The sequence below is a fragment of the Neodiprion virginianus genome, chromosome 2, assembly GCF_021901495.1.
Source record: "Neodiprion virginianus isolate iyNeoVirg1 chromosome 2, iyNeoVirg1.1, whole genome shotgun sequence".
NCBI classification, from domain to species: Eukaryota; Metazoa; Arthropoda; class Insecta; order Hymenoptera; family Diprionidae; genus Neodiprion; species Neodiprion virginianus.
This window is the reverse complement of record NC_060878.1, coordinates 17,143,857-17,170,364: the sequence shown is the minus strand read 5'-3', so window position 1 is coordinate 17,170,364 and position 26,508 is coordinate 17,143,857. Positions and strand designations below refer to the sequence as shown.

The 26,508-nt window shown below is 34.9% G+C and overlaps 2 protein-coding genes and 1 long non-coding RNA gene across 11 annotated transcripts; 1 reads left to right on the top strand and 2 right to left on the bottom strand.

Annotated features, from left to right (window-relative positions):
• Positions 1-4,487: 4,487 nt before the first annotated feature.
• Positions 4,488-6,353, bottom strand: LOC124299288 (isocitrate dehydrogenase [NAD] subunit gamma, mitochondrial). Its single transcript, XM_046752411.1, has one exon. The coding sequence runs from the start codon at positions 6,134-6,136 to the stop codon at positions 4,976-4,978; it is 1,161 nt and encodes a 386-aa protein (XP_046608367.1). The 5' UTR covers positions 6,137-6,353; the 3' UTR covers positions 4,488-4,975.
• Positions 6,354-12,547: 6,194 nt separating this feature from the next.
• Positions 12,548-14,476, bottom strand: LOC124299310 (uncharacterized). The gene is made up of 2 exons (XR_006906975.1): positions 14,336-14,476; positions 12,548-14,270 (listed from the first exon to the last, which is right to left on the bottom strand). It is a non-coding gene; the product is annotated as an uncharacterized LOC124299310 (long non-coding RNA).
• LOC124299281 (uncharacterized) lies at positions 14,423-25,789 on the top strand. Of its 9 annotated transcripts, none has more exons than XM_046752386.1 (14): positions 14,462-14,556; positions 15,118-15,172; positions 15,500-15,660; positions 17,662-17,735; positions 17,857-17,966; positions 18,052-18,266; positions 19,799-19,907; positions 20,947-21,026; positions 21,454-21,517; positions 21,578-21,653; positions 22,546-22,803; positions 24,219-24,324; positions 24,424-24,652; positions 24,735-25,789. In XM_046752386.1, exons 3-14 carry the CDS (start codon positions 15,518-15,520, stop codon positions 24,870-24,872), a joined length of 1,602 nt encoding a protein of 533 aa, XP_046608342.1. In that variant the 5' UTR covers positions 14,462-14,556; positions 15,118-15,172; positions 15,500-15,517; the 3' UTR covers positions 24,873-25,789. The 9 variants fall into 9 exon arrangements, with proteins under 9 accessions (XP_046608343.1, XP_046608342.1, XP_046608348.1 ...); XM_046752392.1 differs by lacking the exon at positions 14,462-14,556 and having other exon boundaries at positions 14,903-15,172; positions 22,546-22,680; positions 22,771-22,803; XM_046752387.1 differs by lacking the exon at positions 15,118-15,172 and having other exon boundaries at positions 14,423-14,556.
• Positions 25,790-26,508: the final 719 nt, after the last annotated feature.

Here is a 26,508-nt window from a genome sequence, read left to right as displayed (position 1 = left end):
GCTACTATACGAACCGGTGAAACGCCCGCCGGATCATCGGAGGGTCGCCCTTCTGTCCCCTTCTCGGTCAGCCACGAAGGACCTCGGCTTTCAGGGCTGAACCAGATGCGCAGGACTCTCTGCGCTTACTGACGTCATTCAACCAGTCAATTCACAAATCCCTATCTAGGTTGATTATGTTTATTATTTACGTTGTGTACTAGGGTTCGTTTTGCTTTCGTTGTGTCACTTTAATCGATGTGAAGATGCGGTCCCGCGGAATTGTGACGTGGTGCCATGCCGAGGGAAAGACCCCCCTTGAAATCTGGTGTACACCGGACGAAATGTGAAATCTTATAAAAATGTGAGCCGAAATCTTGGAAATCTTTGAAAACACACGAAACACAGAGAAATGTAACTAATTTTCCCCCAAAATATTATGTACTCATGATTGTTTTACAGTCATTCCAACAGTAACTGCAGTTGGTAGGTATAACATATCAACCGTCAAAATCGAAACGTCATATTCCTGCAAGAATTGTTATGATACTTAATGTGAGTTCGCTGAAAAAAGTGATATTTATTGTATTGTAGATTTATTTCAACAAATATTTTTTTGTCAACAGAGAATAAAGTTTAGTTAAAATTTCAAGCAATTGTATAAATAAACGCAAGGAAAAATAATAGTAATCGTATTGAAAGCGAAGGTCTACATACGAGGTTGTAGTGTATATGGTGTGAAAAACCGCTAGGTGCAAATAAGAGGAAATCGATGGCCCCTAATAAAATTCACTTAACTTTAGAGAGGCTGTTTATAAAAGACCTGGCATAACGATCATAATCCAAATAACTCTACGAACCATGATGGTAAAACAGTTAAATCCTGGGGGATGAAGATGATTTTTTCATCATCAGGGACTGTAGAGTTACTTGGATTATAATCGTCACGCCAAAGTTAGGTCTTTTATAATCAACCTCTCCAAAGTTCAGTAAATTTTAACAGACACCATCGAAATATAGGTAAGTAGATGGCTGCTTTAACTAAATGTAACGAGAAGATAGTCACGGAACGTTTTTATATATTGGGCCCACGAAGTAGTAGTTGGGCCAAATCTGTAAATGTTGTACATTCTAAATGCTGAAAGCCCAACAAAGCAAGAAAAATGCTAGGATCGAAAGTTCAAGAATCGCGTACTCACGCTAAGATGCAACGGAATAGAAATGTTATTCCAGCAGTATTTTCTCAATAAAATTTTCCTACGTCTTCAATACATTACCTGAATAAATTTAATATTAAGATGTAAAAGCATCTATATCGATACGTTAATTAGTATTATTCATTCAGGCAGAAAATAGATTTAAAAGAGCGAACGCGGGCAAATTTATAAAAGTTTCTGCGTAAAGCTCCTACTCATAACATGTATAAAACAAAGCATATAAATAATGATAACGTATATAATATAAACGTTGTAAAATGATGTAATTTATGATTAGATACTATTACTAGTACCAATTGTAAGTATTCCATATGTAATAAAAATGACGACGACTTCGAATGCGATCGCCGAAGTCAAAACATGATCCAGATACCGGGTTAGGTATGTTGCCCAATCAGAAGTTTTGATTAATTAGGCGTTTTACTATTCTTCTTCTCAGATGTGGATTGATAATCCGGACTTTGAACCATCAATGAAATTTCTAACCCAATTTATTGCTTTTCGTCAGCATTCATTAGTAGATCCGTGCTTGCGCATGCCGTAAATATAGACTACGACGTATACATACCTATAATCTATATATCTATGTATATGGTACGTACCCAGTCCGAAATCGTACATTTAGCGAATCTCACAGCAACCTTTGTACGAGGCGCGCCAAGCGTTCAAATCATTTTGTACCAAGATCGAATTACCCAACTCAACACAGCTATTTCTGCACACCACGCATGATGTACGAAATTGTTGTACCAAGCTGTAAATTGCGAAGGTTAGCATGACTTGCTGAAAGAATTTTTGAACAAAGCCCGAAACATATGGTGCTTGATTATCCGCATTGAATACAACAATAACTATATAAACACCAGCTGCTAGAACTTATCGTAACGACGTTTGTAAATAAAAAACAGTTTGATACTTGAAAAAAGGTTTAAACACTTCGTTTTACGTTAACAATAGGGGCTTCGTGTACCAACCCCCCTCCCCCAGGCGCTGGGACCTCGGTGCTTTGCATTTCACTCTTTTCTGAGTATATATTGCGGTTTTGAATATGCTGCATGTTGAATAAATAGATGATCTCGACATCGATAACTTTTATCTAATCCTCCGTTTAAAATATATCGATGTCATGTCCGCGGTGAACTTGTAACAGGATGTGGACAGTTTATAAAAGACAATTCCCGTCCGATTACAGCTTTATCAGGTATTGGTCCATTTTCCAAATTACGACTAACTTGTCCAGATTTCGTGTAATACCCCTTATAAGTTCGTTGAAGCTCGGGCTAATTAAATTTTGTCAATAATCTAATTCTGGTTCTCGAGTAATGTTGTGACTCGACACAAGGAGGACGAAATAGTGTCACGTATATAAGTACCAATTGACCTTGTAATTAAACTATAATCCCATTGGTATGAAAATCGGAAAGTGATTCCGCAATTTCCTATTACGGGCAGAAATTATTTCGGCAACATGTTGAAAATCGAATCAGAATCGATCTGCACAAGCTGGAATACAAAAACTTCTGAATGGGCAGGTAGTTATATTGCTGCAGTGTATCGTGCTCGCACAACACTGCATTGCTGCGATGTAAGTTGCATATCTATAAGCGTAATTCATCGATCTACGTAACGTAGGGCCAATAAAAAATCGCAAGCATGCTCCACTAGACGAAGTATATGTTAGCAAACAGAAGTCGAACAAAAACGTTATTGTCGTACTAAAAGCGACCCGTGATTTGTGTGAATTTTATGAGTAAAACCCGACGTCTGATTTCATTCTCCCCACGAGATTTCACCGACATCTAATTAGCTTACCTAAACTAACTTAAAGGTAGTATTAAGCGTCAATGGCAAATCGGTACACGTACGGGATGTATGTATGTCACTTGTGACAAAAGCAAAACTATAATATAGTGTCATGGTAGTCATAAGCCACGTGTTGCACCCGTTTGAACGTAATCAGTACAGTACGGTTCCACAGAGTCGACAATCTAATTTCACGAAAAATTTCTACAAGCTATTTGTTTCATGATTTATAGTAATTGTGTTCTGCAGGTAAGTGTCCAAGTTTATCGATGAAAATTTTCTTTTTTTTATACAGACGCAATTCACAGATTAAAATAATGGGCTTCATAGTTTTATTAGGATGTTACTGTTCCACGTGAACCCAACCAACGTCTGACCCTCATCAATTTGATTTTTTTCATAATTTTTTCTATAATAGTCCCAACTCTGAAGTAGTACCCTGAAGTTTTTCAGATTTTTTATTCAACTGATGAGTTATTTGTAAATATTACGAATAACTTGAAGAAAATTTTTTTGTTAAATTCTCAAAAAATTTTAAAAAACTGTGGTCTCTTTTCCAAATATTTCAAAACCGGGCCCATGATAGGCCGATTTGTTTTACGATGTTTCTTTTAGGATTTTTAATTTTTTTGATTAACTGAAACATTGTTTAAACAGCTGAAAAATTCCAGGAGTCTCGAAATTTCTATTTTTCACTGAAAACATTTCTACAGCGGTTTCATTACGAAGTTGATAAAAGAAAGTTTCATGTGAAATGTTTGGAATAAGAAATACAGTTTCTGAAATATTTGATAATTTTAAAAAAGATCCTTTTCGTGCTCAACTTAAATGTTTATAAATAATTAAGCAGTTGAATAAAAAAATTGAAAAAATTCAGGACACTGTTTCAGAGTCGAGCCAATTGCAGAATATTTGTTCAACAAAATCAAAAATGGCAAAGGTCAGACACGTTGGTCCAGTTACTTACAGCCAACAAAAAAAAAAAAAACAATTCTATTTTACAATTTTCGAAACTAAATTCAGTTCAACGATTACTTACAAGTACTGCTGTAGCCAACGACGTCATGGTACATTTTTTTAAATGGTTATTGGATTATTGATGAGTAAAGAAATCTTTTCTCAGCAGATTTTCTATTCACCGCTTTGCATAATTCAGGAATTGGATGCATCAGTTGCATACAACAATATTATCGCGTTTCTTTTATTATGAGACGTACACGTTGACCAACATCGTAATTTATTTTCATACCACCACTTTCTGAAAACAGTAAAGTAATCGCCAGATAATAAGATTTGTGAAAAATCAGTGGCACGCTCTGATTGTATCCAATCCTTGATTACAACAAAGTAAGCAACTCTGAATGATTTATGAATTGTATTACATCAATCAAACTTGATAATGTTTATGAAGTGTGTGTGTGTGTGTTTATTCATTCGTAACATGCAACAAACGATAAAGATGAATAGTATACACCTAAAAGAATAATCTCAAATAATACGAGTGGGTTTATTCAATTACAATACTAATGGGTAAATGTTTTTGGTTTCAACTTGAGGGATGAAATTATTCTGTACACACCTAAAGAGCAAGTGACTTTTACAATATTTTTGATAATAATCCTCTCACATCGTAACAGTCATGATATATGAAGTTGAAGCTGGTAGCTGGGCTTAACAGCCAAACGTGTAAAACTTTCTGTAAGTAGAAAAATGCCGTACAGGTTTATTCTCATAATTCTATAAAAGTATTGGGGGTTCAAGGTATTAAAAAAAAATTTAGATTTTTGGATTTCACTACCTTATTCGAGTGAACATTAGAACGTTTGACTGCTAATTCTGGCAGCTAGCTTCAGCCTTGTTCGTGATATTGAAGAGGTATGTCTATGATTATTATAAATTATCAAAGCTGAATATACAATACTACATAACATCGTACAATTACATTCTGAAAATCGGTAGATACAACGATAAAGGCTCTAATGCACCCCTTGTTTAATGTTTTTTAAAACTGTCTCAACAACTTCAGAACTCGTTGCAGTGCCTCCAAGATCACGAGTGTGAACCCCCTGGTTTATCGTCTTATTTATAGCGGATTGTATGACATGTGCATGTTGCCTGTGACCCAAATGCCTAAGCATGTCAACGGCGGCGTTGAGCATAGCGATTGGATTGGCAACGTTCTGTCCGGCGATGGAACTTCCAGTGTTTCGCGTACCAGGTTCAAAGATGGCATACTGATCCCCGTAATTTTTACCGGCCAACAGGCCAGCGCCACCAAGCAATCCGCATACAACATTAGAGACAATGCTACCGTACAGATTGGTTGTGAGAATAATATCGAATTGGTGCGGATTAGACACAAGCTGCATGCAAGTGTTGTCGATGATCATATCGTTGTGTTGTATTTCTGGGTAATTTTTGGCCATCTGTCTAGCGGTCTCTAGGAACAATCCATCTGATAGCTTCATTATGTTAGCTTTGTGAACTGTCGTGACTTTCTTCCTGCCATGTCGTCTGGCATACTCGAAGGCATACTTGGCAACACGCTCAGAATTGGATTTTGTTATTACTTTCATGCTCTCGACCACGCCAAGCACGCTCTCGTGCTCCAGCATTGCGTACTCGCCCTCAGTGTTCTGTCTGACAATGACAATGTCCATGTCTTTCTGACGGGACGACACGCCTTCGTACGATACGCAGTGGAGCACGTTTATGTAGAGATCGAGCTCGTTCCTCATGGCGACATTGCGAGAAGGAACACCTGCCTCCATTATCCGCGTCTCGATGTTTCCTTTGAGGGCGACACCGTTACGCCTTATCGTCGTGATCGCGTAATCAAGATCATCGTTATTGTCGGACATCGGGTCGATATCGACGTGCTCAAAATCGACTGGAACACCTGCGTATCGAAATACTTCCTTTACATAACCCATCAATTCTGGACCGATACCGGCACCTGGAAGCAGCGTTACGGTGTGCCTTCCACCGTAGTGAGCTTTCGGTATGTTTGGTACCTTTCGAACGGTCGGGGTTTTGTGCTGAATGTCAAACATCGACATTGTGCTTGCTCCCCGGTGAAGCTGCAGTAGCAGAAGCTGCGGCGTTCGAACATATTTGGACACGTATCGAGCGGCCATATTGATGAGAGAGAGGAATTATTCTCACTTTAATTAGGATCCGAAGTGTTAACAAACTACTTCGGGGATTCTATTAGTAGGCACTAACGCGTACACCACACATACTGGTTTTCAATTTCTATTTATATACCTGGACAGAGTAACCGAGCCAACCTCTTTTCATTCTGTCCAAATACCCAGATACGAAACTCGATAACAACAATGAACCTCTGCAGCGTCAGCTAAGGAAATATTAAGTCCGTGTTCGTAAATTGACTGACAGTACTGAAAATTCCCTAGGAGAGAGTCAGAGCTATTCACGAACTTGGAAGCGCAAAAGAGATGAAAGATTACTGACAGTACTGTCAGTCAATTTTCGAACACGGCCTAAGGGTACTATTTCATGAGCAGTAAAAAGCAACAGTGGTTTAGTAACTTACTAGTTTTCACTAGCATCAGTCTGGTAATTTTACGTAGCAGCGCGCTGCTCATGAAATAAGGTCTTGTGATCTTGTGGCTTGTCGCTCGAGAAACTCAACTGCGAGTAGCAAAAACTTGCGCCGGAAATGATAGGGGAAAACTACTGCTGCTGCTGCTGCTTTTTACTGCTCATGAAATAGCAGCCTAAAGACTACTAGCCTCGTGAAATTTGGCCCGTCGACAATGGAGGCTGAAGTATTTGGGGGGATAATGCAGTATTTTGCAATGCCTTAGAGCATATACTACTTGAGGTAGCTACAAAGGCTGTACGATTTAACTGGCTTAACCGGCCAAGACGGTTTAACTGGTTAACTAGCCAAGACGGCCAACCCGGTTAATCAGCTAATGGTTTAACCGGTTAAACAGCTAACCAGTTAATAATTGAACGTTCAACCGGTTATTGGTTAAATCAGTCCAAAATTAGTTGTATCAAAAAAAAAGAAGAATAAAGAAGTTGATTAACTTTTTTATGTGTGAAATGTAATAATCAAATGATTGTTCGAATTACAATTATTCAATATATGTATAATGAATGATTGCATTATGTATTTAATACACATTATTGTAATAATATTATTTAATATAATAATTTCGTTGGAATATGGATATTTTTATAGGAAAATATTTCTTCTACTCAATAAAATTACGATTTTGGCACAGAAAGATTCAAATATTTGCATTTTCCAGTAATAGCGAATTTTGTGCAATTTTTTTCGTGCAATAAAATGCGTCAACTTTTACATGCGATGTTCGGTCTCCTTAGTATTACTTCGTGAATATAAATCTACTTCGCTCCATCGTTGCGTGAAATTTTGCTACATGGGACGGCAGGGTTTTTCAGTAATATTTGCTTCAAGCCTAAAACCATCGACATTGATGCCTGAAACGGTCTCGGAAGTTCATTAGATTTTCTCTGCGATCTGTTACGACATTGCGGATACCGGCGATCCAGCCTTACATGGGACAGCACCATTAGTCTGTTCTCCCAGAAAAGCATCTCTAGGGGTTTCCTTATTAACTATAATTAATGTCGAATAATAATTTTGAATAGGCGCACTTGTAACATAGTGATATTGAGATTCTGTAAGAGGACCTCGCGATTCTTAAGTAAATCTGGTTTGTAATTTAGCAATACATAGTTAGATCTGAGAAGTTATATGTCATCTAGTAACTTTTGGTTTTATTGCAAGATTCTCGTGCGAAAACTAGGCGCGGTTGGTAATAGCGTTTTCCACTGGTTGCACTGAGTGCGCACTGGCCCGAACAAGGGGCACTCGTTCCGTACATGCGTTGCCCGGCATCGGGGCGAACCTTCTGTGTGGAATACGCCGTAAAACGTATAGAGGCAGACTAGATCATAATTTCTCCTAAATCAGAAATAATGTGACGTTACTTGAGCGACTACGCGACTGTCAGTTTTTCATGCAAGTGATAAAGAAGCCAATTGAACAAACGCAACGGTAATTTTTTGTTTGCAAATAAATGTCACAAATGTTAGGCACGAGCATACAAGGCCAAAAAAATTGACAATTCCACTGGAAAGATAAAAATTAATAAGCAGCAAGTCGAGTTGTCCCAATCTCCTGAAATATACCCAGAAGTTAACCTCTAAAAGCTGAAAAAATGTGTATCCACACTTTGATATTGGACATGCTGTGGATTAATCCTATGAAATTTAAAATTTTGGGAATTTCTCCTCTATCTTTCGGCTACTGCAATTCATCATCACTGCTAGACGAAGATGAAATTAGATCTAATAAAAGAGTTGCTGTCGCAGCATCTATTTCGACTCTTTCACGATCGGCAGCCATAATTGCACTCAGGGGTACGACACTCAATGCTTTGGGATAGGGACGAATTTCGTCCACTCTGGGAAGGCATTCCCGCAAGTTTCCGGAGTTTCCGGAACTAAATACAAAAACCTGACGAATATTTACTTTTAGCCGATAGTATGTTGGTATTGCGTTGAAGTTTTATTATCGCCCTCTGGTGATCGTAAGATACAGCGGGAAAACGATAATGATTTAAAGAAGTAATGATTAAAAACGAATATAAAAATAAATATGAAAATTTGTCAATGATAAATTATTTATTAAGAAAAGTCTTGAAAATTTTTAGATGTATTCTGATTTTAGTATCATAAAAATATGAAACTGAAATCAGCACACATTAGAAATTTTTTGTTATGAAAACGAAGGTGACAGTTGAATTGAAAGTATGGCGCTGTCTTTGTTTGGCCACTTGAGGTCGCTGAGATTCGTATTATTGTTATTATTTGCAGGCCTACCATAATGACGGGAGGAATTTTCTTGCCGTCATGTTTCTGCAATTCTACCCAGAGTTGAGGACAGAATTTGAATGGTGGGGGTTCGGAGTGTCGGTCCGACGATTGCACTGCTTTGACATCGACTCCCGATTTCAGGGCAATATTTTACGCACTCAGTGCTAAATTCACGCACCCAAGCTGCCAATGGAACACGCTGGAAATACGAGTTTACCACTAGTGCGCTCTCAGTTCACACTTAGGCCGTGTTCGTAAATTGACTGACAGTACTGAAAATTCCCTTGGACAGAATCAGAGCTATTAACGAACTTGGAAGCTCAAAAGAGATAAAAGATTGCTGACAGTACTGTCAGTCAATTTTCGAACACGGCCTCAGTGCAACCAGTGGAAAACGCTATAAGAATAATGTATTGTAGTAATGAAAGGAAAATATTGGTAGCGGGCCAGTCGGATCTTAGAACCGATGCACTGTGTCTTTCTTGCTCTGCATCGTGATTAGCCGAGCGCTCTCCTCGCTCGATGAGCCATCCAATCATGGTGCAGAACAAAAGAGACAACGTATATCAGTTTTGCTTCCAGCCAGTCACGCATGTGAGTACACGCACGCTTTACACCGTGAATAGCATATCGTAGCTAACAGTTGCCTCTGTCTCACGAGCACAGGAATTTGGGTATTCACTTTTTTGAAATTAACTAAAGATTATTCTAAAATTGGAATTCTTTACACAAAAATTAATTACCAGTCATGTTACTAATAAAATTCGCGTATTCATCTGACAAACCCGCCTTCTACCATGTGTTTGAAGCGCAGATAAACTGCGTAAATATACACGAATACGGTGAATTTCGATTTAGTGACTACTTGTGACATGCATTTGCGTGTACTCCACCCGAAACATATGAATCCATTTAGCGGTCGGCAAAGCTGGCATTAAGATGTGGGACATGGATATATTGACAGTGATATCTAGCGTGACGTTGAGGTAATGCAACGATATCTTGTTCTGACTAGTTCATTCGTGTTTACATCACTCCACTGAAATAGGTATAACCCCAAAAACACTAAAAATGGTGTAAAAACTGGAGACAAGTACATTTACGTACGTAGCTTTATCTATATCCCCACAAAAAAAATGTATAATGAAACACTAAAAATACACAAAAAAATTATGTACAAAAATTTGAATCAAGTCCACTCTCATATAATAAAGTATATAGTCTTCTACATATCCTTTGCAAAAAGTTGTGAAATAAATTGATAACATCTGAAGCACGTGTCGCCAAGCACATGTGGTTTGCTGATTTACCGTCATTCATTTTTTCAATCATATAGTAATTATTGAGCTGAGGTGGTTCAATTTCAAAACGCAAACATCTTTCTCGATGTAAAAAATGTAAAAAATGTATTCAAAAAAATAAAAAGTACTTACCGAGTTCAGCTTTTTCTCTAAACCACAAAATAATAGATATAAAATGTATAATAGAAAATAAAATGAAATAAAAATAAAAATTGTAAAATTAAAAGTAATTAAAAAAAAATAAATTATAACAAAACAAAACAAAAACAAAAAAAAGTACTTAGCGCGACTGCCTTAATATGAAGTGAAGTTTATAAATTAATAATGTATAAATTAACAGTCGCGCCAAGTACTTTTTTTGTTTTGGTTTGTTATAATTTCTTTTTTTTTTAATTAATTTTAATTTTAAAGTACAGCTCCCGAGCGCATGAAGATCAAATAGCGCTCGGCCAGTTCTCTTCTTGTTCTGTTCGAGCTATTCGATGCTGCTAGTTGGGCCGATTTCAAATGTTTATAATTTGTAAGCAACAAATTTCATATGAGAAACATAAAATGTTGCAATCGCAGATTTTCACGAGGAATACATATTGGATAGTCTATGAGGCAGTAGTCCTCGGTCACTTTGTATATGCGGATATGGTAAGACTTTAACTTCAGTTTCATTTTTCATGGCAATAAGCTGTTACTGTAGTCGACATTAACCCGAAACGATTTTGTTATTGTTGTACTTTAATAACACCGGCCCAGAAAAAAAAAGTGGTCTGTAAATTTGAACAGACCCACCTACCTTTACGTATTTTCACGCGCTGAATCCGAATCTGAGGTCTGTTTGGTCCATACACCCTCAAAATTTTGAGAAAAGTGCAAAAAACCGTAAGAAATGCAAAAAATTGCAGTTTTATATGATAACAAAAATTTCTACATATAAGTCATACAAGTTTTACATGTGATTCGATCCGCTGACTATAAATCTGAAGTTTATTTCGCCTACAGGCCCATAAAAATATAAATAAATTGCAAAAAATCCTTAAAAATTGCTATAAATTATATTTACAGTCGTAAAAAAATTGATTAAACATGATTAAATTTATTTCTCACATATTGTGATGCACTAAATCCAAAAAAAAATCTTTTTATGTGAATCAGTCAGAAATTTATCAAAAATCGTTCAAAAAAGCATAGAAAGATAAGGTAAGGAACGAGCTTTATCGATTTCAAGCTGTTCTTCGTTTGTGTCGAACTCTTTTATCTTCAAATGACCTACGTAACGGGTTTCTCTTTTCTTTTTTATTGTCCTTCGTTACTTCTCTCTTTAGCGTCCAGCAAAAATCTGCCATCATGTTGACATTCCACTTCCCTTGATATCGATAAAGCTCATTCCTTACCTTATCTTTCTATGCTTTTTTGAACGATTTTTGGTAAATTTGTGCATCACAATATGTGAGAAATAAATTTAATCATGTTTAATCAATTTTTTTACTACTGTAAATACTATTTATAGCAATTTTTAAGAATTTTTTGCAATTTATTTATATTTTTAAAGGCCTACGGGCAAAATAAACTTCAGATTTATACTCAGCAGATCGTATCACATGTAAAACTTGTATGATTTATATGTAGAAATATTTATTATCACCAAAACTGCAGTTTTTTGCATTTTTTACGGTTTCTTGCACTTTTCTCAAAATTTTGAGGCTGTACGGACGAAACAGACCTCAGATTCAGATTCAGCGCGCCAAAATACATAAAGGTAGGTAGGTCTGTTCAAATGTACAGAACACTTTTTTTTTTTTTGTGGGCCGGTGTAATTTAACGTATACCTCTACGTCTTGTTCTAAATTTCAGTTCAAGATTCATTTGTAACTCTTTAACTCTACAATTGTTTTTGTCTAAATATGCAAAACTCTACCATCGGACTAGGAGGTATGAAAAAGTAAAGAATAGTCCCCAATTTTTAGATGTAAATTAGTTAAAACGAAGTCATTTTCTCGGTATTTGAAATTATGAGGTTCAAATAGGTGCGTATGACCTTTTATGAACCATTCACTGCATTATAGACCAATCGAATTTTGGATTAGAAAGCAAATCTCGTATAGAATTCTCCAGCCGAAAAAAAACTTCTCAATTTGTCCGTGAATGTCCCCTGTCTGATCTATCTTTCGATTATCAATGATTACGGGCCTCATCGCATGCTAACTCCGATTCCTGCGCCAAAAGCCACACCTGGATTTCAATATCCTTTCATGTATATCTTCGTTATAATTGATTGATATTGTTTTCCATAGGCTCTAGATGCATAAATCCGAGATTCAACTGCTGAAGAGAATGTCCGTCAATGTGATGTTGATAATCTCAATTGAACAAGTTTGTAAAATAAGTTTATTTGGCACGTGTTGAAGTATACACATTTCCAACGGTTTCTATCCACTCGTTGAAATTGCTTAATTCTTTTTCGTTTGTGAAAAAAAATGTCCTCCACTTGACGTATTCAAGGAAGATTTGGAGAAAATTTATTTAAAATCAAGATTATATTTACGGAATTGAATTACATACATTGTGTGAATTATTGGTTTTCCTGGTCTCGTATGATAAAAACTACGTACGAGTTTTTCTTTGTTTATTTCTTTTTTCTTAGACCCTCACAAAGTTCCTCACAGAGTTCGAGGAACCATATCAAAGCCTCAATAAAACCCTCTTCAATTACACACACGTAATTTATATCTGCGTAATTTTCAAGGAAGCTTCCAAAGAGAGAGATGACGTGCTTCGACAGCTCATTGGTGAGGTAGAGAATCACGTAATTGTTGGCTGCCATTATTGCGCAGATATCCCTTCATGACGTTTAATTCAAATTGAGCAACTGCTGAGAACACATACGATATAATTAATTACCGAAGTAATGAAAAATAGTAGTATACCAAGTCTCAACCTCCCGTGTGTTTTACAGCCACACGAACAAATGATAAAACAGTTGGAATTTTTTCGTTCTCACTGATTAATATTTTCGTTTTCCTTCTTTGAAATGTGACCAGAAATTGCTGTTACTTATCTGGAGATCTGTTATTACAAACTATTATTACCTATTATAATTAGAAAACGGATCATCGTTCGTAATTTATACTAGCGTTAATACGGCTTCGGGTAAGTAGACGTGAGGCTCAGGATCAAAGGTATCGACATTAAATGAAGCGAAGTGCTCTCGTATTTTTTCGCGTGATGATTGAAAGAAAAAAATTACATATATTTGTCGTGGATTAAATCAGTAATCATATTTAAATCGTCGAGAGACAGAAATTGGTACGTTTTCGTCGCATGTGTGTACAACAACAACAATAATAATAAAAATAACGATAATCCATATTTTCATAAGCATATTCAAAACCGCTATACTTTCTTTAGTGTGATCTGTATGTGACAGCCTACTTTATATTATATACGTGTGTGTATGTGTGTGAGTGTATTTTAATAATGTAATATATGGTGACTAAAACAAATCCGATTGCAAAACTGGTATAATAATCTGCATAAATTATTTTAGTGTTGTAATAATAACTATAAACGCGGATATATATAACATTATATATGTGTGTACATGATACGTATATATTGTGTGTATGCGGATACCTGTGCGTGTATATAATTGAAATTCGATTGGCGAGTGGCGTAAAAAGTAATAATCGCGTGGGAAGAAATTAATATATACCGAGGCGTATAAGTCGAAAGTATCCGCTGGTTGTACGCACTCGAGATTTTCTAATTTTTCGTTCTCGCGGTTCTGCTGCGTGCCTTGAGCGCGTGTAGAAAAATTTCAATCATAGATTATTTGTGCAACAAGATATGTGAATCGTGGTGAACAATTACTCAAAGTGTGTTGTGATTTGACAGTTACAATGATTATAGGATTGAGTTTGGTTGAAATTTCCATTCAACTCTCATACCATATTTGATCAAAAACCATTCACGTTCTCTTTACTACGCACACGTACGTACGTATAATATGCATGGATAGAATGGTACAGCAGCCTGTGTGAACTTCGATGTGTGACATCACGGTTCATTGTTGGAGGTTTACGTCATTCTTAAGTTGGAATATCTACCGAGAAAATCTGATTACAATATTATACGCATTACCGTGACTGTTAGATTGGTGTTATTTACTTCGTGCAGTATTAGGAATGGATTCTGTCGGTTCACCCATGATGCATCGCGTATTGTTCATTAAAAAATCCTGTCCGATATTGAATTATCAATCGTGTACAACTTCGACGCTGGCAGCAGACGCATTTATATTTAAACATGTCAACCTTGTTTCATGCCCGCTAGCCTAGCTGGCTGCTGCTGCTGCTGCTGCTGGTGCTGCATGCACGCTACATTTTACGGTAGCGCCAACTTCTGGTACTTTCGTTAATAACATTTATTTACTGGCGGAATAAAGCAAAGAAAAAAAAATCGTCATACGGTGGTGATCGGTATTATTTTGACGACGCGGGCTTCGATTGTGAATTTCCGAATAGACCGATATTCCTGGTTTAATATCGTTTGTTCCAAAACACGCGGAACAGTTGTACAAAGTTAAACCCCCCCCCGCTTGTGCCATCCCCCTCCCCCTCGTCAATGTATCCCTCGATAATTTCAGCCAGTATTTAAACAACTCGGACGTGTTTTACTTTAAATATAACAGTGTATAAATAAGTATGACCAATACCATCATCATCACCACCACCACCACCACCACTACCGCCACCACTACAACCGTCTAACGTTCTTTTTAACGCCAGCATACACACACGCACACAATTTTACAATAGTCATCCGTTTGTTTGTTTATTTTCGTTTTTCTCACTATCAATCGTTATTATTTTTAATATTTACATCTTACAAATACAACGTTATTACTGTACATCAAATGCAGTCGTCATTTGTTACCTTTCCAATGACAGCTGCCACATATTTCCTTTACGAGTGGACGTTTATTGATGATCAAACATTACCAAGGTTAGTTTTTCCTACCTTCGATTTTTCACCTTTTGTTTCTATTCTTCGGCCAGTACGTTCTCAGTTCAATCTCAAGCCGATGTTAGATCAAGACTGCTTTCTTTTCCACCCCTCGCTCCGATGAACGACAACATTTTGTTTCATGACATTCAATATTCGTATTATCGTTTTCTTCGACTCGGTTCAAAAAAACTCACGTAATTTATATAAACTTTTCTTTCGATCTTGATTATCAACTTCTTACCATCAATCTCAAGCATTTGTGACCCGATCGATGTTTCTGCTCGAAAATGTATTTTATTTATTAATTTTCTTTCAATGTTTCAGATAATTTACCCTTACGTGATGCAGTTGTTTCCAAGTCGGTCGCAGCTGCACGAGATGCTGCATTGCGCTGAAGAATGTTTTGAAATAAGTTCTGTCACTTGTATAATGTTTGGAGAATTTTGCATATTTGCTACAGAACTTGAGCGCTTATGCGAACGAGGGTAAGTAAGTATCAAATTTAAAGGTATGCACACAGTAATTAACTGTAGATCGTTGCCTGAAAAGAGAAATAGTTTAGAATATGATAAATGAAACTGAAGAACAAAGATGAAGCTAGCACTCAGAATTAGCAGCCAAACGTTCTAATGTTCATTCGAATAAGGTAATGAAGTCAGAAAATCAAAATTTTGTAAAATATCTTGAAACCCAATACTTTTATAGAATTATCAAGACAAAACTGAACTGTAGTTTTCTATTTCCACGCAGTTTAACACGTTTGGCTGCTAACTCCGGCTACTAACTTCATCTTCATAACAAGAGAATTGGAGTACTCGTATTCTTTTTTAAAATATTCTGTTTTCAATTACGAGAGAAAAAAAAACACAAATTAAATTAGATGACAGTTTACTTTGTTTGTTCCAGGGAAGAGTATTTAAAGATCTATTGTAAATGAACATAATTGTTACAAAGGATACTCATATATGTTAATGATGTTGAAACGTGGTGTGCTGTTTTTCATTGCAAAAGGATTTGACATTTGGAAGTACGTTTACCAATACTTGGAAAAAATAACAAAATTACTGTTAAAAGTTAAGGGTTTATCTTAGTAACATGTCGAACTAACAACTATTCGTCAAAAGCCAAAGCCAATTGCCGCAAACAAATTGAACTCATCTGGAAGCATCTGATAACTTGCACAATGCACTGGAAAACAGGGGAAAAAAATGAACAAATGATGAAATTGGAAATTCAGTACGAACATAGGGCGTGATCATGTTTCACTTTCAAATTATGCATATGGCGTTTTTCTCGCACGCCATTGTGACGGTGTGCGGCTGTTGTAGATAATAGACATTGATTATCTATATTCTCTTATCAAATTTCTTCCTGTACGCCGTTACTGTTTAGTTTTGAAACAGAGGAAAAATGCTGTATGACGGAAATAAAATCTTTGTGACTCGTAGAAAAATCGTTACCAACTATGGAAAAATTATCGTTTCAACTGTTCAAAATATGATTGACATAAGTATTGAAGATAATTCTCACTGAATAATACACATGGTTGGCTGTAATATTGATTTAACAATGTATCATTGATTAGATGTGAAGCTGATAGCAACAGCAGAACTGTTTAACCAACTACAACAAATTTACCTCAGAAACCAATTGTCATGTTATGTCATTATTGTTTCATGGATTAATATCGAGTCTGCACCATTTTTCCTTTTAATCGTCAAAATTAAAGTCGCAATAGCGTTGTGCTTCTGTACTTTGAGTGGCATGATACATGCCGAAAGTGCAAAGGCTGAAAATAATAAAAATCTGGCAAAATGAATCATTCAATGCTTTTTAGTTGGTCTTGTTGATTAATATACTAACATTGCTTTGTATCCATGGAAATCAATTTCTGCTTGTATGTATCTGGTATGTGCTAATTGAAAACTATGTTGTATTAACACATCAACATATTCATTAAAAGCTACTACGTTATAAATTAAATCGAAATAGCTGTGACATAAGTTTGATTACATTAATATTACATAATTTTACTAAAATAATTCATACAAGTCAACTCACACAGTCTCTCGCAATTCGCGAGCTATTAAACTCTCAAGTTTTAAAGAGATGGAAGCAAATCATTATATCGGAAAGTAACAGTGAAATGCATTTAAGCAACAATGTGCGTCTAAATGTCAAACACGTCGTGATTAGAAGCTTGAAAACTGAGCGAATTGAAAGAAACTTTATATGCAGCTAAAAGTTTGTTTTTTCAATAACAAATATATTGTATCCACATAAACTTCAAACAGACAAAAAAGGTTTTTTGCAAAAGCTGTTTTATCCTTGTAAAAAATCTTTGAAATAATGAAAGATAAATATGATTTGATAAAATGAAACTGTTCACTACTGTTAGCTTTGAAAAAGTATGTAAGCCAACAAATTGAGGCTTCACTTTTTTGTTAAACAGTTTGTCATATTGTTAAGTATTTCTTAAATTGCAGAGTACCTGTTCCTATGAGCGCCAATCTTTCAGTGCATTGTGATGGAAAGGATATTAATTTTAAAACCAATTCAAGTGAGTAACAGAGTAAGAATAACTTTCATACCATTATTTCTACAATATATTTCTTTGCCGTTGGATTCTGACAATGTGCATTGGTATCTGTGATACATTTTCTATGAATGCTTGTCCCTAGAGAGAATGGCAAGTGAGGTATTTTTGGGTGGATCTTGTAACCCCACAACTTGGAGGTCAGACGTGGCGATACCAACACTCCAAAGACTTGGAATCACATATTATAATCCCGTGAGTAATTGGATATTGTTTCTCTGATTTCCTTTCCTCGGTACGACGATTGCAAATTTTTGTAACGAGGAAATGAATTTTGCAGCAAGTTTCACAGTGGGGACCAGAACTGATAGCTCAGGAATATGAAGCTAAACAGGCAGCAAGGGTCTTACTATTTGTTATAGACAACCAAACACGCAACACTGCAGGTATTATAGAAGCAGCTCAATTGGCAGCTACGCGCAGCAATTCCTTAATACTTGTTATTTATCCTTATCGACCTGATCAAAGCATACTTGGAGAAAATGTTTCGATGCAGTAAGTATATGCAGTTATAAATGAAAGGCCTTTATATAGTAAGAGAACAAACTGGTATTTACGGATAAACGGGCCGTAACATATGACTCAAAAGCTGGGAAAAAAGGAAATGCGTTTATAAATTTCTAGCCGTATCATCTGCACCAAGTATGGTGCCCACTAGGGTAGTTTCTAAAATAGACTATTTTTACTTCTGATTGGGCCGCCCGTTAAATCTGTTTCGAATAAATAAATGAAAATCTCTTTCATACCATAACTAACAGAACTCAGTTCTGAACTGTGCTTGCAATGGGGATAAATTTCGCCATTTAAAATATATGCGTTTTTAATTCACTTCCAGTATATATTTTATCGCGACACTAAATGTTTGCGAAAAAATCTGTGGCTGTGAGAAATTAGTGAGTATTGATCCTACTTTTTGACAAAAATAACAGCATAGTCTATAGAGAACTATATCAGTTGTACACCATTAGAGCGTGAATTTTTTCTTAGGTTGATAATGGTATACAACTTGAAAATGCTCTCTGGACGATGCTGATATTTTATCAAATAGTAGTGTCAATGCTTACTAATTTCCCATGGTTATAGATTTTTATGCAAATAGTTGGTAGTGCGATAAAATGTGTGCTGAAAGTCAAGTTAAAAAAAAAAGTATTCATATTAAATGCCAAATTTCACCCTCTCTGCATTTTGCATAGGTTTGTGGTTTACGTTTGAGATGGCGAACTATTCTTTGAAAGAGACTTTCATTTATTTATAAAAACAGGTTAGGGGCTAGCCTGAACAAAATTTGCAAAGTTTAATCTAAGGACCACCCTAGTGACAACCATTCAAACAACATCCTAAGATGTATTAGAAGTGACTGGGAAAATTTGGATAATGACATTTAAGATATAGCAATTCAAGAAACGGTTTTATAATTTGAACATTTGAAATATTTCACCTCTGGTCTTTTTGAACCAATTATAATGATCTTGGGCTCATTTTACTCACTGAGCAGATCGCTAAAAAATGTTTGAAAAACCCTCAAACAATCTTTTTATAGTACTGTTTTAAAATGCAAATGTAATTATTGACTAAAATCTGTTGTACTGTGTCAAAAAAATATATTTATTCATTCTGGAGACAACTATTTCTACGATTTTTCGAAGCCATTTCTATCGATTTCTAGAGGAAGCAAAACAAGTCGAAAAACATCAGAATGGAATCAAAGACACGAAATGTCAATCATTTTGAATATTCAAATGATGAAACATTTTCTCAGATTGTTGGTCCTGGCTTATGATACTCGAATTTGCTCAGAATCATTTCTATTCCATAGTAGAAATGCTATTTCATTTATTTTCACCATCATTGGCACAGATAAGATTGTTGGATATTAGTTGAACGGTTTCTTCTTTTTTCTTCTCCTAACTTTTGATCGAGGCAATATGGCCCCATCTATCCTTTAATTTTACAATTAGAGTTACGATCATTCTCTTCGTTTATTATAACATGCAATAGATTCTACTTAAGGGTTTTTCTTATTCCAGAGAATACTATGACTTGATGAATGGGCTACTAGTACTTCAAAATCTCGTGGAACGGCAAAGAATACCAATATTTGGGAATATATCGATTGCTCTCAATTGTACATCTAAGGTAACTGCTCGAATTGCAAACTACCTCATTGTTAATCCGTAAAAAGCATTGTCTAAGTGACGCATTACGTGAACATAGAACGCACATTAGTAAATCGTATCAAGCTTTTAACCTGGACTGTTAGAAATATCAAAAACTTGAATCAGTTCATTAGGAAATACTGAAAAACACTTGAATTGGAAATTTCGTAATGGCATACATTCGCGTCATGACTCAATTATTGCGATGAAGTATTTTTTGTAAATGTTATTCAATGCTCAATGTCAATTACATCATCATTCAAATACCTAATACTGTATATTACAATTATTGAAGACGAATTCTGTTCTGAATGAGATTTTATTTTGTGAATATAGGTATATCATAGATGCTCCGGTAAATTTCTGACAGTCAAATGAAAATTTAAGTGTATAACTACCCAACTAATCGTAACTATCAAACATGTAGCTATTTTACAAAGAGTTCAATCATGGCCTAGACAAAAAGTTAACTACTTTATTATGAAATTTTAGATGGTCTTCTAATTATATTCTGTATGTAGCTTAGTGCGTAACATAATAGCTTTTTGGCTGCGTAGATGTCTTCACTGTCTGAGAAAAAAAGTCACAAAAAACATCGGCTTTCCTTGACTCTGTTTGGTACTAAAGATTCAAATCCTTGTTACGTTCCGCGATCATCTCTTATTATGCATCGCTATCAATGTATTTAACATCGTGAAAGGATGAGCAGTGATGGCAGTATTTTTGTGCAATCGAGCAATGTCAAAAGCTTTGCCTAATGGGTTCAGGTGTTTTATATTTTACCCGGATGTCGAATGTATACTTGTAATTCATTTTGGTCCAATTTTACTACCTTCAGTTGGATATTAGTCGTATATCCACTAATCTGGGATGCTATGGTACTTTAGTACACGAAATTTACAGTTCTAATACTTCCGATCTTCTCCAAAAAACGTAGCAAAACTTCTCTTCTATTCTGACTCTGTTGTTACCAAATTTAAAACCATGAGAATAACTACGTGCAATTGCTGTGATTGCAGATACTCCGTGATGCTATTAATGTACAGGACTTAAATGTTGAAGATGGAATTAGGCCACTTCGGTTGGGAACTGACCTCATGTATGTATCTATTAAACATGTGTAAATTGGGCAAGATTTAAGGCTCAGTTTCAATTTTCATTTGCTTTTCTGAATCTTGTCATTCAGAAACTGTGCCCAAAATCGCTAAAAGTAGTAATGTTATCAAAAGAAAGGAGTTGATGATATTGATGTTAATGATTATCCGTTTGGAAATTGTCAATTCTTTTCCTTCTAATATCGTTCTAGTACTTCGAAGATTCAGTAACTATATTTTTGTCACACGGTATGCTGAGAAAGTTAGTTTCGCGAGTCTGCTAGTAGCCGAAGGTTTGACGTTTCGTGTGTTGTGATATGAATCGTTCGAGTCGATTTTGGGGTTTCAGGTATTGTGAGAAACTGAATAAGTGTAAATTCGTTCGCGTTGTCTAGATCGTTAGATTCTGATGATGATAAAATTGTTTTTCAGAAAATTGAATGAGATATTTAGGTCTATGGATGTTAATAACACGGGAACAGTAAGCTTGGGCGAAGTAAGTATGCAATCGTTTTTAATAACTGTTTGGTATTATAATATGACCAATAATTTTCAGGCATGGATTGCATTACAGTCTAATACAAAAAGTAATGTATCAGTTGCAGATTCGCTCAATGCTATACACAATTCAGGTAATATATGTATATAAACAGAATGTGAGAGATGATAATCATCGGAATAAGTGCTTATTTGTATTTAAGGATAGAGGCCCCTTTTTAAAAAAAATTTTTTTTTTGTGTTTGTTACAATGAAACTCAATGAATATTTTTATTCATATTATTCCATGATCCAGAAATGTTTTTGTCACACAATATTGAATCCTTAAATTAGTGCAAGTTGCGCTGTAGGACTGCTGCTTTACGACCTGGACCACAATTGTGAATGTTCTATTGAGATGAAAAAGAAAATCCAAGCATATTTGTAATCAAAAAACTAGTATCTATTGTTCGGACTACAGACGACTTTCAGATTTGAAAATTACAATTTATAGGGAAATTAGAAGTTAAACAAAGTAATAAAATATTTGAAAGTCTTCGAAATTGTGCCACCATTTTGTCGAATGTAAAAAAAAAAAAAAAAACGGCCGTAGTTAGACAATGGAGACTAGTCTTCTGGTTACAAGTATGTCTGCATATTCTTTTTCAGGTCATTAAAAGAGCCATGATCATAGTCCAGGTCGCAAAGCAGCAGTCCTACAGCGCAGCTTGCACCACCCTAAAGCATTCAATATCGTGTGACAAAACAGAATTCCTGCATCATGTAATAATATCAATAAAAATATTTACCGAGTTTCATTGCAATATACAACGGAAAAAAATTTCATAAAAATTCCAGATAATACACCTAGAGTTGCCCAAAAAAAGGCAGCCCTGTCTTAATGCATCGAGTTAAAACCACGTTCAAGAATATTCCATCAAAAAAATGTCATCGTTTTATGGAAACTATTTCGAAGTTCAAATGAATGAGTTAAGTTCAAATTTTTAAACGATTATTCCCACCTAACTGCTAATTTTAATGTTGCAGATGTATATGAGACATTGATAGCGAATTTTTCGACAAGAGATGATCCGGCTGAATATCAAATCAATTTTGAACAATTCTGTGCCGTTGCAACTGAATGGGCTTGGAAATTAAAAAATAACAGCGTTGCCAGTGAAAGTGAGATACCTTCAGTTTGGAGTATATTTTATAAGAAGGCTTCAAAGTTCCTCCACAGAGCTATCATTCGCCCTTTTAACAACTTTATAGGTATTTCCTGTTCAAACAGTCTTCTGCTAACTGGTAATGTGGATCCTTGATAATCCATATAATCACAAGCAATAGCGAATGAGCTCTTTGAAATATTTCACAAAAATTACGTTTGAGGATCAATTGGCTGGTGAGCAGACGGAAGAAACGTTCAAAAAGTCTGGCGATGTTACTTGCTGCAATGATGATGAAAATGAATGAAACCGAATACCTCCTCAGTAAAAAAAATTTATCTGAGCAAATTTGAATAACACAACCTGAGTGCATGATATTACAATTTGAAAAAAGATTGTATAGTTAGAACGTTCAAAATGATTAAATTGCAGTGCGTTTTTTGTCTGATTCTAATGTTTTCATGCTTGTTTTATTCATATGTTTTTCAGACAATTTGTGAATATTTAGTCAGTGAGCAAAGTGGGCCCAAAAACATCAGAACTTTGAAAAGAACACTAAAGTTTGATTCTTTTGTACGGTCTAATTGTAAAATGTTTTCTCAAATTGTTGATATTTGAGCTTATGTTATTTGGATTTGGCCAGATTCATTTCTGTTACTTAATAAGAATGTTGTTTCATTTCATATTCACTATCATTGGCGCAAATAGCATTGCTGAAAATCTCTTTAACAGTTTTTCCTCTTTTCCTAACTTTTGATCCAGACAGTCTGACCGATTCATCCTTAATATATACGTATAAATATCGTTATTATATTTCAATCGTAAACTTGATTGTTCTCTTTTAAATTTGAGTTTTGAAACTGAGGTATTTCCATTTCTCGAAATATGTTTAATATACCATCAATTGTCGAGTGAATTTCAGTCTCTGCAAACCCTATATTCACATTTCATGTATATTAGACCATTTGACATTGGTAGTAGTTCTTTTTTGCCAAATTGGAAATCAGTTCACGACTAGTTTGATTCGAGTCATATATCCCCCTAGAGTCTGGGTTATAATGGTTTTACTAATTATATATGTATGAGAAAATGTGCAATGTTTTTGCGACAAGAAAATAATACTTATAAATTCAAATTCTCCTTTTATGCAATTTCGAAATATAACTACAGGTGCGCAATTTTATGCCACTACGATGTCAGCCCTGCTAAATTGATTAGCTTATTATAACTATTTGTTTTATCATTGAATGAATCTCAATAAATTAAGATTGTGACAACATGAAATTTAAATCTTTTCTATTCATTGCTATAAATGTATAGGATTGTAATGTTGTATTATACGATTTTTCGTTTTGTAGTCTATTTTCCTTCTTTCTTCAATCTTCAATTGGTTAAATATATTATAAATATGTAAATATATAAATGAAAAAAATAGTGGATATTCAAGCAAACGTCCCATATTTACTTGATCTAGAATCAAATTATTATATATCTGCATGTATATACCAAGGAACAAGGAATGGGAAAATGAGATTTATAAAGTTTTCGTTACAGGCTGGCCTAGCACTTTAATACCAGAGTCAGAAAATCGAGACATATTTGTTGGTGTAACTGGGAAAGATATATTCTGGTTAAACTCAACGGCTGCACCTCTGATAAAGTGAGTATTTTAAGTTATATTTGGTTTAATTTTGGGCAAATATCTCTAAAGGTCAAGAGTTTTGTTGAATATTAATTTTCTGGTTCACATTGTGTTTAGATCGATGGATTTATCTGTGTACAAAGCAGATTTAAATGAATATGATGTGAGGATATTATCTCAACAATTACAACATATGAAAGCATCACGTTTAATTTTACTAATTGTTCCGCCCCATTCGAGGGGCATATCTATAATGGCCTTGGCAGCTCATTTCATAGGACTCCGCTCAAAACTTGTTTTATGCATTCAGAGTCTTCCTGATGATTGTACAATTTCTGGAGAAAAGGTATAGTTCATCACTCTTCATCTATAAATAAATAAATTCAGTGGAGAGATGTACCAATGTACTTTGCATTTTTCTCTTCTAGCTAACTCAGCAAGCTATTAAGGACTATAATCGAGGAAGAATGTATTTATCAGACTATGCGACTCGCGAAGGTGTACCTGTATTTCAAAATATTGCCGATGCTTTACAGCATGCGATAGAAGAAGTTCAACGTCGTTAATTTTTATGTAATAGCTCCTCAATTCTAAACTAATTTATTTTATTTTTGTTTTACCATTTTACAATTTTTTTTTCTTTTGTTTTATGTCTTTGTTTAAAATTATTTTTACCGTAACTTAACTTGACAATTTTTTGTAATTTTTTGGTAACTGGTTGAGGATTGATTATATGTGTATATATCATTAATTATTCTAACGACTGTAGTTAATTCCCACTGACAGCAGTTATAACGGAAAAACGTAAAACGTTGTTTTTTTTTATGAAAGTAACAGTTTTAACTATACACATACACATGCGATATGTATATATAACACATATATATATGTATGTGTGTGTGTGTGTGTGCGTGTGTGTGTATATAATGGCAACAGTAGATAACAAAATCTCGATTAAATGCTCAGACTTTTGTTATTTAAACATTAGTGGCTCAACATTTACCTTTGAATAATTTTCTAATTAATCACGTATATCCCTTGGTTATTTTTTTTTTTTTTTTTTTTCAAATAAATCTTAGCAAAGTATTATTATTTTGTATTCAATCTTTGCCTCTCATGCCTTTTTATCCATAACAAAAAACTGTAGCAAAATATGACAATCTTTAAATACTAACTGATATGTTTTTTGTACTTTGAGTACTTTATTCAATTTATATACACGTGTATCGGAATTGTAAGATTTATCGTTACCACTGTTGGAGCATTCTCTATTAAAAACTATTAAACACATTGTATTTTATACGTCCAATTATCAATGAGGTCCCAGTGTAGTTAAGCTTTGTTTACTTAATTGATACCATTTTTTCTTTTTATTTCAAACTCATTTCCGAATTATAATTCTGAGCAATTCGCTATAATTCGTTATAAAATTGTGTTTGTATTTTATGGTATTTGAAAGCAAAATATACATACACAAATTCCATCCTTATTTTCTTTTTTCACCAGTAACAATTGAATAAGACATGTCTGTCTCCTTTCGGTTATAGTACTATAATTTAGCATATTACTGTACTGATATCTTTATGAATTACTGTATTATAAAATGGTATTACTTTGCACACAACTTATAAGTATGAACCAAAATACCCAATAAATACTCCAAAATGCTGTGGTAATTTTGCCCACTTATAAATTACAAATACCAACATTACGAGGAGCGTGCGAAGATTTTGGCTTAAGACTGGCAGTCAATTGTGAATATGATTGTGTCTAAAATATTGTGATATCATCAACATGAAAGATCATTGAAGGTTATACAATTTGAGCTGCAGCTCATTAATTGATCTGGAAAAACTAGCAAGTTTTATCATGTTCGAATAACAATTGATAGGAAAATGTTGACTGTTAATCCTAATAATTACTATATGCTACAATACCTAGATGTGAAGCGTTTAGCTGTTCCACATAGCTGCAAAACTTGTCATGTCACATTTTAAAATTTTATACTAAAATTTCATCCATAGTATTCGAATAAGTAGTTCTTACATACTATGTAACGTAATACATATTTAACATATTGTAACGACTATACTACATAAAAGGGTTCTCGGTGCGTATTGAGTAAATTCTAAACCAAGGAATACTGCACCCGGCAAAAATAAATTAGGTGAAAGTAGGTCAAGTAGGTCAGGTAATGACAGG